Source organism: Nansenia antarctica (assembly GCF_963989245.1).
Source record: "Nansenia antarctica genome assembly, chromosome: 1".
Lineage (NCBI taxonomy): Eukaryota > Metazoa > Chordata > Actinopteri > Argentiniformes > Microstomatidae > Nansenia > Nansenia antarctica.
Genome location: NC_137674.1, coordinates 64,346,831 through 64,361,830, shown reverse-complemented (window position 1 = coordinate 64,361,830; position 15,000 = coordinate 64,346,831). Strand labels below are relative to the sequence as shown.

General features: G+C 45.9%; 1 protein-coding gene across 1 annotated transcript in view; it reads left to right on the top strand.

Annotated features, from left to right (window-relative positions):
* LOC308173179 (utrophin-like) overlaps window positions 1-15,000 on the top strand; it is a gene marked incomplete at its 3' end in the record, with an annotated part of 97,169 nt that overhangs the window by 57,301 nt on the left and 24,868 nt on the right. Inside the window, 6 exon segments of the mRNA XM_080548170.1 lie at window positions 2,288-2,444; window positions 11,309-11,438; window positions 12,300-12,347; window positions 12,350-12,567; window positions 13,117-13,263; window positions 14,888-14,966. Of these exon segments, the coding sequence (XP_080404296.1) occupies window positions 2,288-2,444; window positions 11,309-11,438; window positions 12,300-12,347; window positions 12,350-12,567; window positions 13,117-13,263; window positions 14,888-14,966 (779 nt within the window).

The window sequence follows — 15,000 nt, the reverse complement described above, 5'->3', positions numbered from 1 at the left end:
TGAGTTTAAAACTAGTCAGTACAGAGCTCAGTAAAGGAACTTTAACTACACTCTCTCACAACAGTACACCATATCCAAGTCTATGCCTTCCCCCTTCTATTCACCTTCTTGATCAACCACCTCACCACACCCCTTACGAAGAAGGGAGAAAAAAAACCTATCCGGTGCCATATCACAGTCAACTACACCCCGTGCACTTCAGACACACATCTCTTAGGAACTATCGACTAAACCTCCCCACAGTGCTGATCTTATGAAATCCATACACTGTCTTATTTACGGAGCCCCCCATGACACATGCATTCCAATCAATCATTGGCCGACGATATGCAGAGAGGCGTGCATGTCATAACCATGCTGACTTTGTTGTTGGGTTGATATTTATACGGATCCGAGTATTTCATAAACTATAGCCGCCCCATGTTAGCGTTAGCTTCGGCCCCAATGAAATACGCCTCCGGTGAGGGCCTCAGCCAATACTGTGGCACATAACTCTTGATGATGCAGACAGCCGAGGATGGGCCACAACCTTGGCATAGATAAAGAGGGATGAAGTGAGAGAGAGAAGGAGGGAGGAAGGGAGGAAGGGAAGAGAAGAGAGACAGTGGCGATGACAGGGGCCAGATGGAGATGTTCAAAGAGAAAGGGAGATGAAAAGGAGAGGGGGAGAAAAGGAAAGGTGGCTGTAGGAGTGAGGGAAGGTTAGAAGGTGTCGGAGAGAGAGAGAGAATTACACACCATGGGATAAGACGAGAGATGCGGGCGGAGGGTGAGAGATTAGAGTGATGAGCGGATAGGAGAAGAAAGAGGGGGGGGGGGCAGATAGAGATCAAGGTCTGTAAGGCTTAACACTACGACAGCCGTGCCTATTTCACCTACTATTAGAGCCGCCTCGAGGGTCTTTTAGACCCCCTCTTTAGAATGGAAATCTGCTACTTATACACAAAGATCACTAGAGGTCGCTTCTTGTAAATTAGCCTGCCTCCTACACAGAAAAACTGAAAAATAGCTTTATACAAGCTTATCCTGATGTGATTTTAAAAATATAAGGTACTGGGTGGTAGAATGCACATATCTAGGAAAAGTCATGAAAGGAGGGTCCTGAAATTTGATTGAGTGCAAAGGTATAATTGGTTTTTTACTCACAGGGTCACCATGACCCCTCCATGGCTACTCTAGTGTTAACTGGTACTAGAGGGCAGATGAATGGAGATGAACAGAAACACCACAGAAAGGCTGTAAAGTTCGATAACGTTGCACTACTGCTGTTTACAATACTACCTTTGCACATAGCGTATTATTGCACATTCCTCTTTGATATAGCCTCTTTTATACATCTGTACATCACATACTGTACATAAGCTACCTTAACTGTACATAGCTCATAACTGTATATACCTCTAAACTACCGTACATGCCATACTGTACCTATCACTAGATCATGTTTTTATATCATGTTTTTCATATCATGTTCTTATATCATTATTTGCACTTCTGGTTAGATGCTAAACTGCATTTCGTTGTCTGGTACTTCTACTCTGCAATGACAATAAAGTTGAATCTAATCTAATCTAAAGATACAAGACAGAGTTAGAGGTCATGTACCCGTGTCGGCAGAATATTATTCATAAGAGCACTGTTTATTGTTTTACTATGTTCGGAATTTCAGTGTACTGTTTGTCTATGGGAGACGGGCAGTACTCCCACAGTGTGTGTGTGTGTGTGTGTGTGTGTGTGTGTGTGTGTGTGTGTGTGTGTGTGTGTGTCGTTAGCCTGTGTTTTGTTTTGACATCCTTTGCTGACTAAAATGCATCTGAACATTATGTAAAGCACAGTCCCATAGCTGCTCTGTCTGTTGCTCTAATTACACTTGTACTGCAATTACGACATAATGGACCTTAAATAATTGATCCACAGCACATGCACGCACACACACACACATACCTACACAAACACACACACACACACTGTCTAACCACACACATTTATACAGAACAGTATTCACATCACGATCTCTTGTCAGAGTAAAGCATTGAAGAAACACACACACACACACACACACACACACACACACACACACACACACACACACACACACATTGAGAATTAGTTCTGGCTGCACTCCAGAGAGGAGAATCTCACTGTAGCGTTCACCCTCTTGCTTCCTGGTCTTTAAAGCTTTCCAGATGTTGAACCGAGGCTCGCATAACTTTAGCTTTGACGTGGAGGTGGGGTCTCTCTCAGCTCCCTGACCGCAGCTAAACCGTGTTCTAACCGCGTTCCCCAGGGCTCACCTGGAGGCGAGTGCAGAGCGTTGGAGCCGTCTGCTGGCCCTGCTAGAGGAGCTGTGGAGGTGGATCTGTCTGAAGGACGAGGACCTGGCCAAGCAGATGCCCGTGGGGGGAGACGTGCCCACCCTCCTGCAGCAGCAGCATCACTGCACGGTCAGTACCACAACCACAACCGCTACAGTCAACCACAACCAGAAATAAACACTTTTAGTCATTTCCGCAACCGTATTCGATGAAAAACACTGCACGGTCAGTACCACAACCAGCGGTCGACACACAACCCCAACCGCTACAGTCAACCACAACCACGGTCGATAAAAAAACACTTTTTAGTAATTTCCGCAACCGTATTCGATCAAAAACACTGTACAGTCAGCACCACAACCAGGGGTCGACACACACAACCACAATGATTTAGTCATTTTTGCGACCATATTCCATCAAAAACACCGCACGGTCAGTAGCACAACCAGCGGTCGACACACAACCACAACCGCTACAGTCAACTGCAACCACGGTCAATAAAAAACACTTTTAGTCATTTCCAGCAACCGTATTCGATCAAAAACACTGCACGGACAGTACTCTGTAGCCATTACTTTACACAAACAGAGGATTGTGATTACTTGGCGTAAACAGCAGCTTGTGGGAGTGCTGGTAATTACCGTCAAATATGATCCAGCCTGTGGTGATGTTTGACTGCAGATGCTGCTGGTGTTAGTGTCGACACTGTAGTGTTTCTCTGGCCCTTTTCCCCATTTCATCCAGAAGGCTGTTATTACGCAAACAGCCTGGAGAGAGTGCACACTCCTACCGCATTAATTCTGTAGTATGGTGTGTGTGTATGTGTGTGTGTGTGTGTGTGTGTGTGTGTGTGTACAAACGTGCGCGCGTGTGTGTACACGAATGTGTGTGTGTGTGTGTGTGTGTGTGTGTGTGTGTGCGTGTGTGCGCGTGCACAGGTTTTTATTATAGATAGGGTGTGTTGTGAGTTGACTGTGTGAGACTGTGTGTGTGTGTGTGTGTCCTTCTGTCTGTCTGTGACTGTCTGTCAGTGTGCCTGCATACGTGTACAGAATGTGTGAGAATCAAACTGTTTTTTTTTTATCATGGATAGAAAGTGTGTGAATTAGTGACCTGTGTGTGTGTGTGCGTGTGTGTGTGCGTGTGCGTGTGCGTGCGTGTGCGTGTGTGTGCATGCGTGTGTGTGTGTGCGTGCACATTTTCTTCCACCTTAATCTCTTCACTGTGGGGTATGAGGGCCTGGCTGTGGGAGACCTTCAGGTGAGGTTTACTGTCACTTTCACTGCTGATGGGAGAGGGGAGAGAGGAGACTGTCTGAGTCTGACAGGAGGGACAGGAACACAACATACTACAGGACACACATTTACCAGCACATCTTTAGGTTTGTCTGGATGTGTCTTTCTTTGGCCGAATCCCGATTCCCTTTTCTACCCCTTCGGCTCGTTTTGGAGTGCCACTCGCTTTTGAGCCAAGGCCTCTGAACAGAGCCACAAGCCGTAGTGGTTGAAATCTTTCCCTATGAAATGGGACAACCCTTCAAGACCCTGATACGTCATCAGTAGTATCGTAGAAAAGCATTGACGCTCGCGATTCATTCACAACTTAGGTTTTACGCTATCAATCGATCAAACAATTCATCAAATAAAAAAGAACAATGCTTCATTATCAGACCATGACAGAATAACAGCGCTCTAACCTGTATGAAACCTGTGCTCCTATCCTGCCAGTCTGCTGATATAGGACAACAGTGCAACAACTTCGCGGCTGAACTTTAGTTACATTTACGGTGTCATATGCCATCAAAGGGAAACATGGAAAAATGCATGACTTACAGATTTATTTTTATGACGTTCCGAAATCCGATGTGACAGGAATGCTGGAGAAACAGCCGCTGTCCACTGCATTAGTTAACTACATGTCCTTGATGAGTCTGGGTATAATAAGTGCCACTATACAACTATAGCGTCATATACCACAAAGGGGGGGGAAATTCGCGCCTATCATGCACATATCAACCTAACGTTAGACTTTACTTTAAATATGTCTACCATCATCCGCTGTCAAACACCACAGGTAATAATTTATTTCTAAATAAACATGATTGTACATCTCGTGAAAATGTGATGAAATGTGTGAACCCTAACCCCTCCGTGTCTTGCTTTGGTAGTCTAATGGAAGTGATCAGGTACCAGTCCTCTACTGCTAAACCCGAACGCGCTGGACTGTGGAACTTTCTATGTTAAGCATAGGCACAGCACCTCGGCATAACAGCAATTTTTTTGTTATGCTTGTTGTAAAGAAAAGGTCTATAATGCATTGAAATGACATTAGTAGGTATCATCAGACATGGAAATATGTCAATTTGCGCGACTGTCGTCCACAAATCAACCTGTAACGTATGCTTGTTATAAAGAAAAGGTCTATAATGCATTGAAATGACATTAAACTAAGATAATAAGATGAGATAATAAGTTATCATAATATTTCAAATCTTTATTAATAAGTAATTACAGAAAAAGTAAATGACATGTTCCGTATTAACTAGAGCGAAATCAGAGCAAAATCATTTCTGTAGATGATTCGCAATGCATTCTGGGGCGAAGGGTCATAGCTCCGAATCAAACGTGCCTCCCAAATTTCTCCAAACGTAGCCGTTTGGGATTCACCCTTTGTAGGTTCTTACTTTTCTTTCCTTAGAAAAGAAAAGACAAATAAGAACTTACAAAGAAAATAAAGCAGTAAAAATCAAGTACAGACAGCAATATGATATAATATGATATAATAGTATTCTATAATATTACAATAGTATTTTAAATTGGAACAGAAGACGACAGTATTGTGTATAATATTAAAAGTGATTGTCAGTAAGCTTTTAGATGGCTCCGGTTCCCTTCCTTTGTTCATTACCCTCTCGCAACCTCTCGCCCTCTCTCTCCCTCCATTTCTGTCCCTCTTTCTCTCTCATTCTCTTTTACTCTCCCCTATCTTTCTTGTTCTCCCTCTTTTTCTGTCTCCCCTCCTTCCTCTTCCTCCCCATCCCCTTTCTTCCTCTATTTTCCTCCCTCTCTCTCCCTCTCACGCTCGTTCTTTCTGGCTTTCAGCAACTCTGAGACTTAGTGAATAATAGAACGGAGGAGTTAAAAGTGGAAGGGGATCACTTTTCATTTTGACTGTGGGTTTCTTTTCCTCTCCTCTGTATTCTTAATAGATTTGGCTTTGAGTTCTCCCCCCGACCCCGGAGGAGACTGAGGGGCAGAGCAGTACAAAGCCCCGTCCCTTTGAACACGCCATGGTCCATTACGCATTCACACACACACACACACACACACAGACACACACACACAGACACAGACACACACACACACACACGCACACATGCACACGCACACCGACTAATTGGACTGTCAGGATGATGGGAAAATATATATATATACATATATTCATGAATATATGGAACTATATATGAGAGATAGAGTGGCAGACTAATAGGAGTAGCCTCGCTATTTGGATGCTGAAAGATAATAGGGGCTTGGCTAGCTATTTACAGTGCCCTGCGTAAGTGATGGGACAGGAACGCATTTGGCTTCTGTTGGCTCTATATTAAAAAGGTTTGGATTTGGAATCAAACAGTTATTATGAGGTTAAAATAGAGATGGGCTACATATTGGTTTCACTGTTTAGAAATGACAACACTCTTTATACATAGTCCCCCTATTTCAGGGCACCGTAAGTAATAGGACAGATTTGTATAATGTCCAAATTAAGAGTATTTGGTCGACAGTTCTTTGCATGCAATAGCTGCCTGCAGTCTGAGACCCATTGACCCCGCTATTTTAAATGATAAACCATGTAATGTAATGGGATGGGAGGGTCGGACGATAGACAAAAGGAAGAAAAAAGTCAAGAAAACAGTGTCCTGAGAAATCAAGAGGAGAGAGTGCTAGAGGAAGGGTGAGGACAGAGAGAAGGATGCATTTGCTGGAGAGGTCTGCTGAGGGGGAGAGAAAGAGAAACGAGGTGGCGAGAGAGAGAGAGATCGAGAAGAAAAGTGAGGGAGGGTGAAGAAGAGTAGCGAATGAGAGAACTTGAAATGGTAAATATTTTTTTTTAAAATATATTTCATGATGGACATATCAATCGTTATACTGGCAAAGTCAAACAAACCTTGAAAAGTTTGCATGAATATAGTTATTTATTTTGCTGATTTATTTGGAACAAATGGAAGAGCGACTAGGAGAGGTTTCATTATGTCCGAGAAACGGCTCCCCTCCCCTCCAGTGTATCGATTGTGTCTGTGTTTTTGTCTGCTGATATGGCCATAATAGCTTTTATTAATCACATATTCAATTATTCAATAAAATGCCTCCTTTAGTGTGGCACTGATTAAAGTCATCAATCTGCTTTATTAAATTAACAGCTTTTAGAGAGAAAGGGGGAATGAGAGGGAGGGAGGGTGAGAGGATAGGAGAGCGCTTGTGGCCACTTATAATCACTCTCTTTACTTTTATCTCTTACCAATCATTGTCTTTTTTAACAGTGAATATTTGAATAGAACCATTCAGTATTTTAGATGAGGGAAATGGTTGATTACAGTTGAAGATCAGAACAAAGAAAATAGGTTTTTGCTCAGTATTTGATGGTTTAATCCACTCATTTTCGATGGTAACTTGAGTTTTATACATTCTATTATTTCGTTATTGCCAACATTAGTGCCAGTTCAACAGCTAAGCCAAGCTAACATATTTACACAGCCCATGCTAAGCTAATTTAATTACGCAGACTAAAGTTAAAGATAATCAAAATGGCTACACTAAGCTACTTTAATCATTCTGTCCGTATGATTGATTAGCACCATTTGTACCTGGATGGGCAGGTCGTAAAGTAAAATTAAATGAATTAAACTGCTGCGTCGGCCCAAGCTTATCTTCCTGAAAGAAAGAGAGAGGGAGAGGGAGAGAGAGATGGAGAGAGAGTGAGAGACACAGACTCGCTTTGAATAATTACAGTACCTATCTTTGACTAACTTTTTAATTTGTTTCTCCTCATTTCTCCTTGTTCATTTAGAAGAATCTGTTCAGTGGAGAGCCATTTGGGCAGTGTCTTGGTGTTGTAGTCAGTCAGGCCCCCCGTGAACGTTATCATCCTCTGTTGTGTGTGTTGGCTTTCATTTTGTTTTACCTAGGCAGGCCAAGTCTCAAGTTTCATGTTGCAGAACTATTTTTTCTTTCTTTCTTTGAGCGGCGGAGGCTTGGCCTGAGGTTGACAGGTGGGAAAATTCAACTCCAATAGCCTTTGGGAGTTTGAACAGATGCCAACAACTAGCTGTTAGCCTAGCTCATGCTAACCATAGTTGGCTTTTAGGCTATTGTGTCTTCCTGTGCTGGCAAGTTAGCTTGTTATTGCCTCACGTCACACTGACTCCTACTTGAACTGCCTGCTCGGTCCCTTGTGAACTCGTAAAATCTAATTTGACTCGAAAGACAGCAGTTAAAAAACAACCCTTACCCAAAACAGTCTCCCCCCCCCCCCCCCCCCTCCTTTTTCTACTTTATTTTTGTGTTACTCTGAAACAAAATGAGTACAATAGTTGCCAGTTGCGGATTGTTTTAAAAAGGAGGAGCTGAGGCGCTGCTATAGCAATAGACGCAGATAGAACCGGGTCACTAGGCTGCCTGTTATTGTGTATGAAAGAGGAAGTTTGAGAGAAAGGAGTGGGAGGAAGACGTAGATAGATGGGGAGTAGAGAGGGAGGAGAGACGCAAGTAAAGGAGGCGAGGAGGAGGATGAGAAAGAGGATAGAGAAAGAAAGAGAATTGGGAGTGACAGCGACAGGTAGGTCTGAAAATAGCCTGTTCCTCGCTGTTGTGTTGTGATGCTATTGTCCCTTCATATCTCGTCAACAGGGCACAGGGTAATAAAACTGCTGTATGCACAAACACACACACACTTGCTTACACACACACACACACACACACACACACACACACACACACACACACACACACACACACATGCTCACACACACACAAGCTCAACCACACACACTCACACTCACACACACACAACCACGGTCAAAGCTGAAACCTCTTTGCTCAAAGCAAAAATACACTTCAGGCTTGGTATTGATGTTTTGAAGTGCTGTCTGGGGTTGCTTTTGTCATATACTGAACACTTCTGCTGGTTCCGGCCTGAGACGCTCCACTGGCTGATGTCAGCACTGAAAACACCACAACGAAAACTGTATGAATGAGACGAGGTGAAGGACAGACCTCGTCAACCGTCCTACTTTCCAACATCTTATATTCTGGCCTGTTTTCCCTCATTATTCTTCTTCAGGAAGATAGTCATCTCTTCTCACCTCTAGGCGAACTGGGAAAAAGTTATGTTTATGTTTTGTTTTCTCTGAACAAGGATACATCAGCTTATGTTAAATGTTTGCTGTTTTGAGTGTGTTTTTTTATTAGATTTTTGGGGTGGTATCAGGGGACCTTTTTCTACGTGACACAGACAGTTACTGTGTGAACTGCTGTGGAGATTCTCTTTTATGGTGTTGTCTTTTTTAAGTTACTGGTGACCTCGGGGGAGGGTTTGCCGCGGGACTGTGACAGTCCTATGACAGGCTATGATAGTGGGTGACGCTGAGAGTTGCCATGGATATGTGCCTCTCTTTTGGAGGCTTTTAACCAGGAAGGTCGATTTGTGTTGTTTTGTGTTCATGTTCTGAAGACAGACTATTTATAAACCTACTTCTCCTGGTCCTTCTGAGTCTTCCTTTCTTTTTATCACTGTGTCACCCTACTCTCCTTCCTCCTCTCTGTCTTTGTCGCTCTCATCTCCTTCTCTCCTTCTGTTTTCTCTGTTTCCCGCTGCCGTGTCTCTTTTCCCCCTCCTTTCTCTCTCACGGTCTGCAACTCCCCCCCCCCCTCTCAAAGCTGTCTACCTATATCGCAATGTCCCCAATAAGCAGGGGGAAAAAAATCAATGGAGCGGACCAAAGCACTCATTAGCGGGAGTGATTTAATTTCAGTTCTGTTGAAGACTCATTTTCAGTGTGATGGTTCATTTATTTCTGAGGTGGTGATGGAGAGAGTGGTGAATAGAGGAGGATTGGGCCTGTGGTTTTTGCGATGAGGATGGGATGAGAAGTGTCTATATATCTATCCGCTACGCCATATTGCCTCCTGAAATGAGGGTGCTGTTCTCCTCAGGAGCGGGCTCAAACTAAAGGTTTGTGGTTGAAAACTCATCTTGTGTTTTAAAAAAAAACATTTGACCACTTTCATTTTCATACAAAAACTAAAATCGATTCTATTTCTCCCAAATTTCAGAGCATGAAAGATATTTTGGGAAGATTTACCTCTCAAGTTCAATTCATTAGATGAAGTATGCTCAAATATGATCAACTGTCAGTTTCTTCCCACTTTTGTAATTGAATACTTGGCTGTGGTCCGTGTCGCACCGGGAGTTGTGAGGAAAAAATAGACTCCTCCGCCAAATTCTGCACATCATTTTACCCCATCTCATCGTCTCGTCTAATAAGAGTCTTTATAAAAGCCAGTCTCCCCGATCTAATCGAGCCGCCCCCCCCCCCCCCCCCCCCCCCCCCCCCCTTCCTATAGTCTCATACTACATTGTCCTCTCACAAAGCAATCACACACTCCGATAGGCATCGGAGTCCCCCGGAGGTCTCGCTTATATTAAAACAAGAATAATTACCATGGTACATGTAGTCTTCATCTCCACCCTCACATTGGATGCCTTTATTGGCTGTTGTTGTGGTCATGGGCACTAACGCTGCCAGTGAAGGTGGTTTACAAAGTGACCCCCACAGTGGCCCTTGCTGGACCTACTGTACTAGTGCATTAGAGAGTGTGTGTCTGTGTCTGTGTCTATGTCTATGTCTATGTCTATGTCTGTGTCTGTCTATGTCTGGTGGCAGTGTGTCTGTGTCTGTGTCTGTGTCTGTATGTGTGTCTGTGTCTGTGTCTGTGCGTGCGCGCGTGTGTGTCTGTGTCTGTGCGTGTCTGTGTCTGCGTGCGTGAGTGTGTGTGTGTGAGAAGTAGGGTGTTTTGGTGTTACCGGGTCCTCTGATGATGCCTTCAGGACTGCTGATGTGTGTGAGAGGTGCCACAAGCTTCATTCTGGATCGCTCAGCTTAATTTCACCGTGACCTCTGGGAAATGTCTCATTTGACCTGCCGTACCTGCCTTCGATCGTTTTCTTTTCTCTTGCTCACTCTCACTCACTCATGCTCTCTCCCTCTGCCTTCTCTCTCTCTCTCTCTCTCTCCCCCTCTCTCTCTCTCTGCCTTCTCTCTCTCTCTCTCTTCCTTCTCTCTCTCTCTCTCTCTCTCTTCCTTCTCTCTCTCTCTCTCTCTCTCTCACTCTGCCTTCTCTGTCTCGCTCTACCTTTCTCTCTCCCCTTGTTCTCCCTGTCGAAAATGGAATGTTTTAGAAATGAAAGGCAGTGTTGATTAAAGTGAAATTGCAGTGTTTGAGTCGTTTGATATGGAGATGATGATATTTCTGCGGGGGGGATAGCGATCGAAACGGGCCGGGGAGAAGAAGAAAAAAAACAGGTTCACGTGGAGTTCACCCACGTGGGTGCGACGGGGAGCTCTCAGATACACAGATACCCAGAGACAGGCTGGTGAGAACAGAGAGGCAGTTTGGAGAAGCGGAGAGGAGATCATTAAAGCAATTCTGATCTCATTTTCAGCACTTCATGCGGCGGCCCTGCCTTTGGCGTTGGAGCTACAGTACTGGATAATAGTTGTGTGCTTTCTTTTGGGGGGGGGGGGGGCGCGGGGGGGGGCGCGCATTTTTCAAATGGGGCATAACTTTTCCTTTTTTTTTCTTAACTGAAGAGAAGTCACTTCCATGACTACGGCAGCTATGACAACTCTTACGATTACTGTGTGTCCTTGACGACCTCCCCACGGCCTCAATGGTGTTGTTGGATGAACCGGTCCCTCTGTGCCTTTCCCCCAACAGGCCTTGCGGTCGGAGCTGAAGGACCGCGAGCACGTGGTGGCCAGCGCCTTGGACCAGGCGCGCATGTTCCTGGCTGACCAGCCCATCGAGGGGCCCGGAGAACCACGCAAAAACCTGCAGCCCAAGACCGGTGAGTCCTTCTGTCCACCGTGTACTGCATTTCCATGTCCGCCATTTTTTTGTGGTCTGTAGAAAAAAACACACACTTGAATTAGCATGGTGCTAGATTATTGAAACGGGCTGGTTTATTGAACGTTAGCTTAGCTCACACCAAACAGTGCATACATGGAGCCCCTCCCCCCAGAACAAGCTTTCGGGGGGGGGGGACCCTGTGTCATAGGGGGTCGTGTTGTGTGAGAGTCCCTCGTCCTTGAACAACGCCTGTAAAATGTTGTAGTATGTGTGTTTCGAGTCTCCGAAGACTCAGAAGTCAGAAGGCAACCAAACCTCATTAGCCATTCAGCCGCTTGGCTTTTTCTAGCCCAATCGGATGACATGGTGAAGTGTCGGTCATGTCAGCACATTTCCTCTTTAAAAAGTGTGTTTGAGTGTTTAACTAATTGATCAGGCCCCCTATGAGTAGTGTGGGTAGGAGGGGTGTGCCGTGTGTGTGTGTGTGTCACTTCCCTGTCGGCGGATCCTCTCCTCCTCTCTCCCGCTGACTCAGACCATGTGATCATCATTACCAACGCTGGACGGCTCTCACGCTGTTTGTGTCTGCAGCCGTGTGTGGCTTTTATCTCTGCCTTGCAGACTGAGACAGCCCCTAGTGTGTGTGTGTGTGTGTGTGTGTGTGTGTGTGTGTGTGTGTGTGTGTATGTGTGTGTGTGTGTATGTGTGTGTGTGTGCGTGCGTGTGTTCGTGCTGTTTGTGTGTCTCCAGCATGTGTGTGTATACGTCAGCACGGGGTCTCAGAAGTTAATAAATCTCTGATACCCCCGATAACATGACCCCCCCCCCCTCCTCTCCTCTCCTCCTCTCCCCCCCTCAGACCTCACCCCAGAGGAGAAGGCGCGGGGCATGGCGCGGGCCATCCGCAAGCAGACGGCGAGGTGCGGGAGCGCTGGGACCGTCTCCAGGGCCACGTCGGGGGCTGGCACGGCCAGGTGGAGAGGGCCCTGGAGAGGCTGACTGAGCTGCAGAGCTCCATGGACCAGCTGGACCTGCGGCTGGCCAGGGCAGAGGAGCCCAAGGCCGGGTGGCAGCCCGTCGGCGACCTGCTGATCGACTCGCTCCAGGACCATATAGAGAAGACTACGGTGAGGGAGGGAGCAGATGGAGGGAGAGAGGGAGGGATGGAGAGATGGAGATGGAGAGATGGAGGGAGGGAGGGAGGAAGAAGAAGAGAGTCAGTCAGCTTCCTCTACTGAAAGAAAAACCTGAGGGCATCCGAAATAAACCGTTTAGAATTCGGATTCCAACAGAATCTGGTGGTCAGTTAGACTGGTGGAGTGAGTTAGACTGGTGGAGTCAGTAAGACTCTGGTGGAAGTTTGTATAGTGGTAGTTTGTAGTTTGTATAGTTTTAGTTTGTAGTTTGTATAGTTTGTGGTTGCCTTAGTTTGTAGCTTGTATAGTTTGCGTATACCTACAGTCTGTCTCTATGTCTTTCTATGTCTATTTCCACACACTGTGCTGTACACCTGTTAACTGTGTGTGTGTGTGTGTGTGTGTGTGTGTGTGTGTGTGTGTACGTGTGTGTGTACGTGTGTGTGTACGTGTGTGTGTGTGTGTGTGTGTGTGTGTGTGCACGTGCGTGTATGTGTGTGTGTGTGTGTGTGCACGTGTGCATGTGTGTGTGTGTCCCAGGCCTTTAAGGAGGAGATCGGCCCCCTGAGGCAGGACGTGCGTCTGGTGAACGAGCTCTCCGCTGAGCTGACCCCGCTGGACGTCCAGCTGTCCTCCACTGCCACCAGACAGCTGGACGACCTCAACATGCGCTGGAAACTCCTACAGGTGGGCAATGGGTGTCACACCTAAACTCCCCCCCCCCCATACACACACACACCTATTTAAGAGTTATCACCTATTTAAGAGTCATCACCTATTTAAGAGTTATCACCTATTTAAGAGTTATCAAGTTCCCGCCTTTATGAGCTAAACGACCTCAACATGCACCGGAGCTGCAGGTGGGCAATGGGTGTCACGCCTAAAACCTTCCGCCCCTTTCAGGAGTTGTCGAACTTGGTAATAGGTGTCACTGGTAAACTCGTCCCCCTTTTTATGAGCTGTCAGACCGCTGCTTGCTAGTCTTCTCACCCATTGTAGTCTTATTTCTGCCTGGCTGCTCATTTTCTTGCTATCTCTCTCTGTTTCTTTCTCTCTCGCTCTCTCTCTCGCTCTCAATCTCTCTCACTCTCTCTGTTTCTTTCACTGTCACCATTTATTTGTGCCTGTGCTAATGCGTTTCTATCTATCTTACTAACTGCTTGTTAGAGACTGTTATATTTGGAACTGTCTAGGTCGTGTCTGTCTGTCTCTCTCTCTCTCTCTCTCTCTCTCTCTCTCTCTCTCTCTCTCTCTCTCTCTCTCTCTCTCTCTCTCTCTCTTTCCTTTGCTCCCTTTCTGTCTCTCCCTGTCTAATTCTGTCGACTCAGGCACACACACACACACACGCACACATTCTTTTTTTGAATGTCTTCTGCTAGACACACTAGGGATATACAGATGGCCCTCCGTAGTCTACCTGTCATAATAAAGTGTCATAATAAAGTCACGCCACATCAGAGGCCGTTAAATCAGTCACATACACCCCCACCCCTGTTTGATCACTTGGTCTAATCCCGTCTGGGACTCTCATTAATGTCTGTGTTTTTGGATCGGGCATGTTTCAGCTCTGGTGGGGGGTGGGGGGGAGATTCAGAGATGTGTCTTATATCATCATGGTTGTTTGTGTGTTTGTGTGGGTGTGTGTCATATCTACGTTTCCTTCAGATACGCGTCCCATCTCTGTGTGTCTGGTGTCCTTGCTGAATGTTTCAGTGAGAGGCTAGGCCTCTGTTCTGTGTCCTTGTCTGACTAGGATAACCAATACAACCCTGAGGGTGTTGTCAATACTCTGTTTTGGACCAGACTGTTCATTGTGTGTGTGTGTGTGTGTGTGTGTGTGTGTGTGTGTGTGTGTGTGTGTGTGTGTGTGTGTGTGTGTGTGTGTGTGTGTGTGTGTGTGTGAGAGAGAAAGAGAAGAGGGAACAGACTAGAAAACAGAGAACAGAGGGATAGCTCTTCAGGGGCTCTCTGGTAATGAACACTATATGTTACCCTCCATCTCACTCCTTCTTGACCTGTCTAGAAAAGCTCTACTATATGTCTCGGCACTTTGGGGACATTTTTAGAACATTTAGAAATCAACTGTACATTTTGTGTGAGTGTGAGTGTGAGGGTGAGGGTGAGGGTGCGTGTGCGTGTGCGTGCGTGCGTGCGTGCGTGTGTGTGTGTGTGTGCGTGTGCGTGTGTGTGAGAGAGCATGTGTGTGCATGGATGTGTGTGTGTGTGTGTGTGTGTGTGTATGTGTATGTACCTCTGAATGTGTATTTAACCATCCTCTCTCTCTCTCTCTCTCTCTCTCTCTGTGGTGCAGGTGGCTGTAGAGGAGAGACTGAAGCTCCTTCAGGAAGCCCACCGAGACTTTGGCCCCTCCTCCCAACACTTCCTCTCCAGTGAGTAGCCAATCCCAAGACTCGGTGTTCAGAG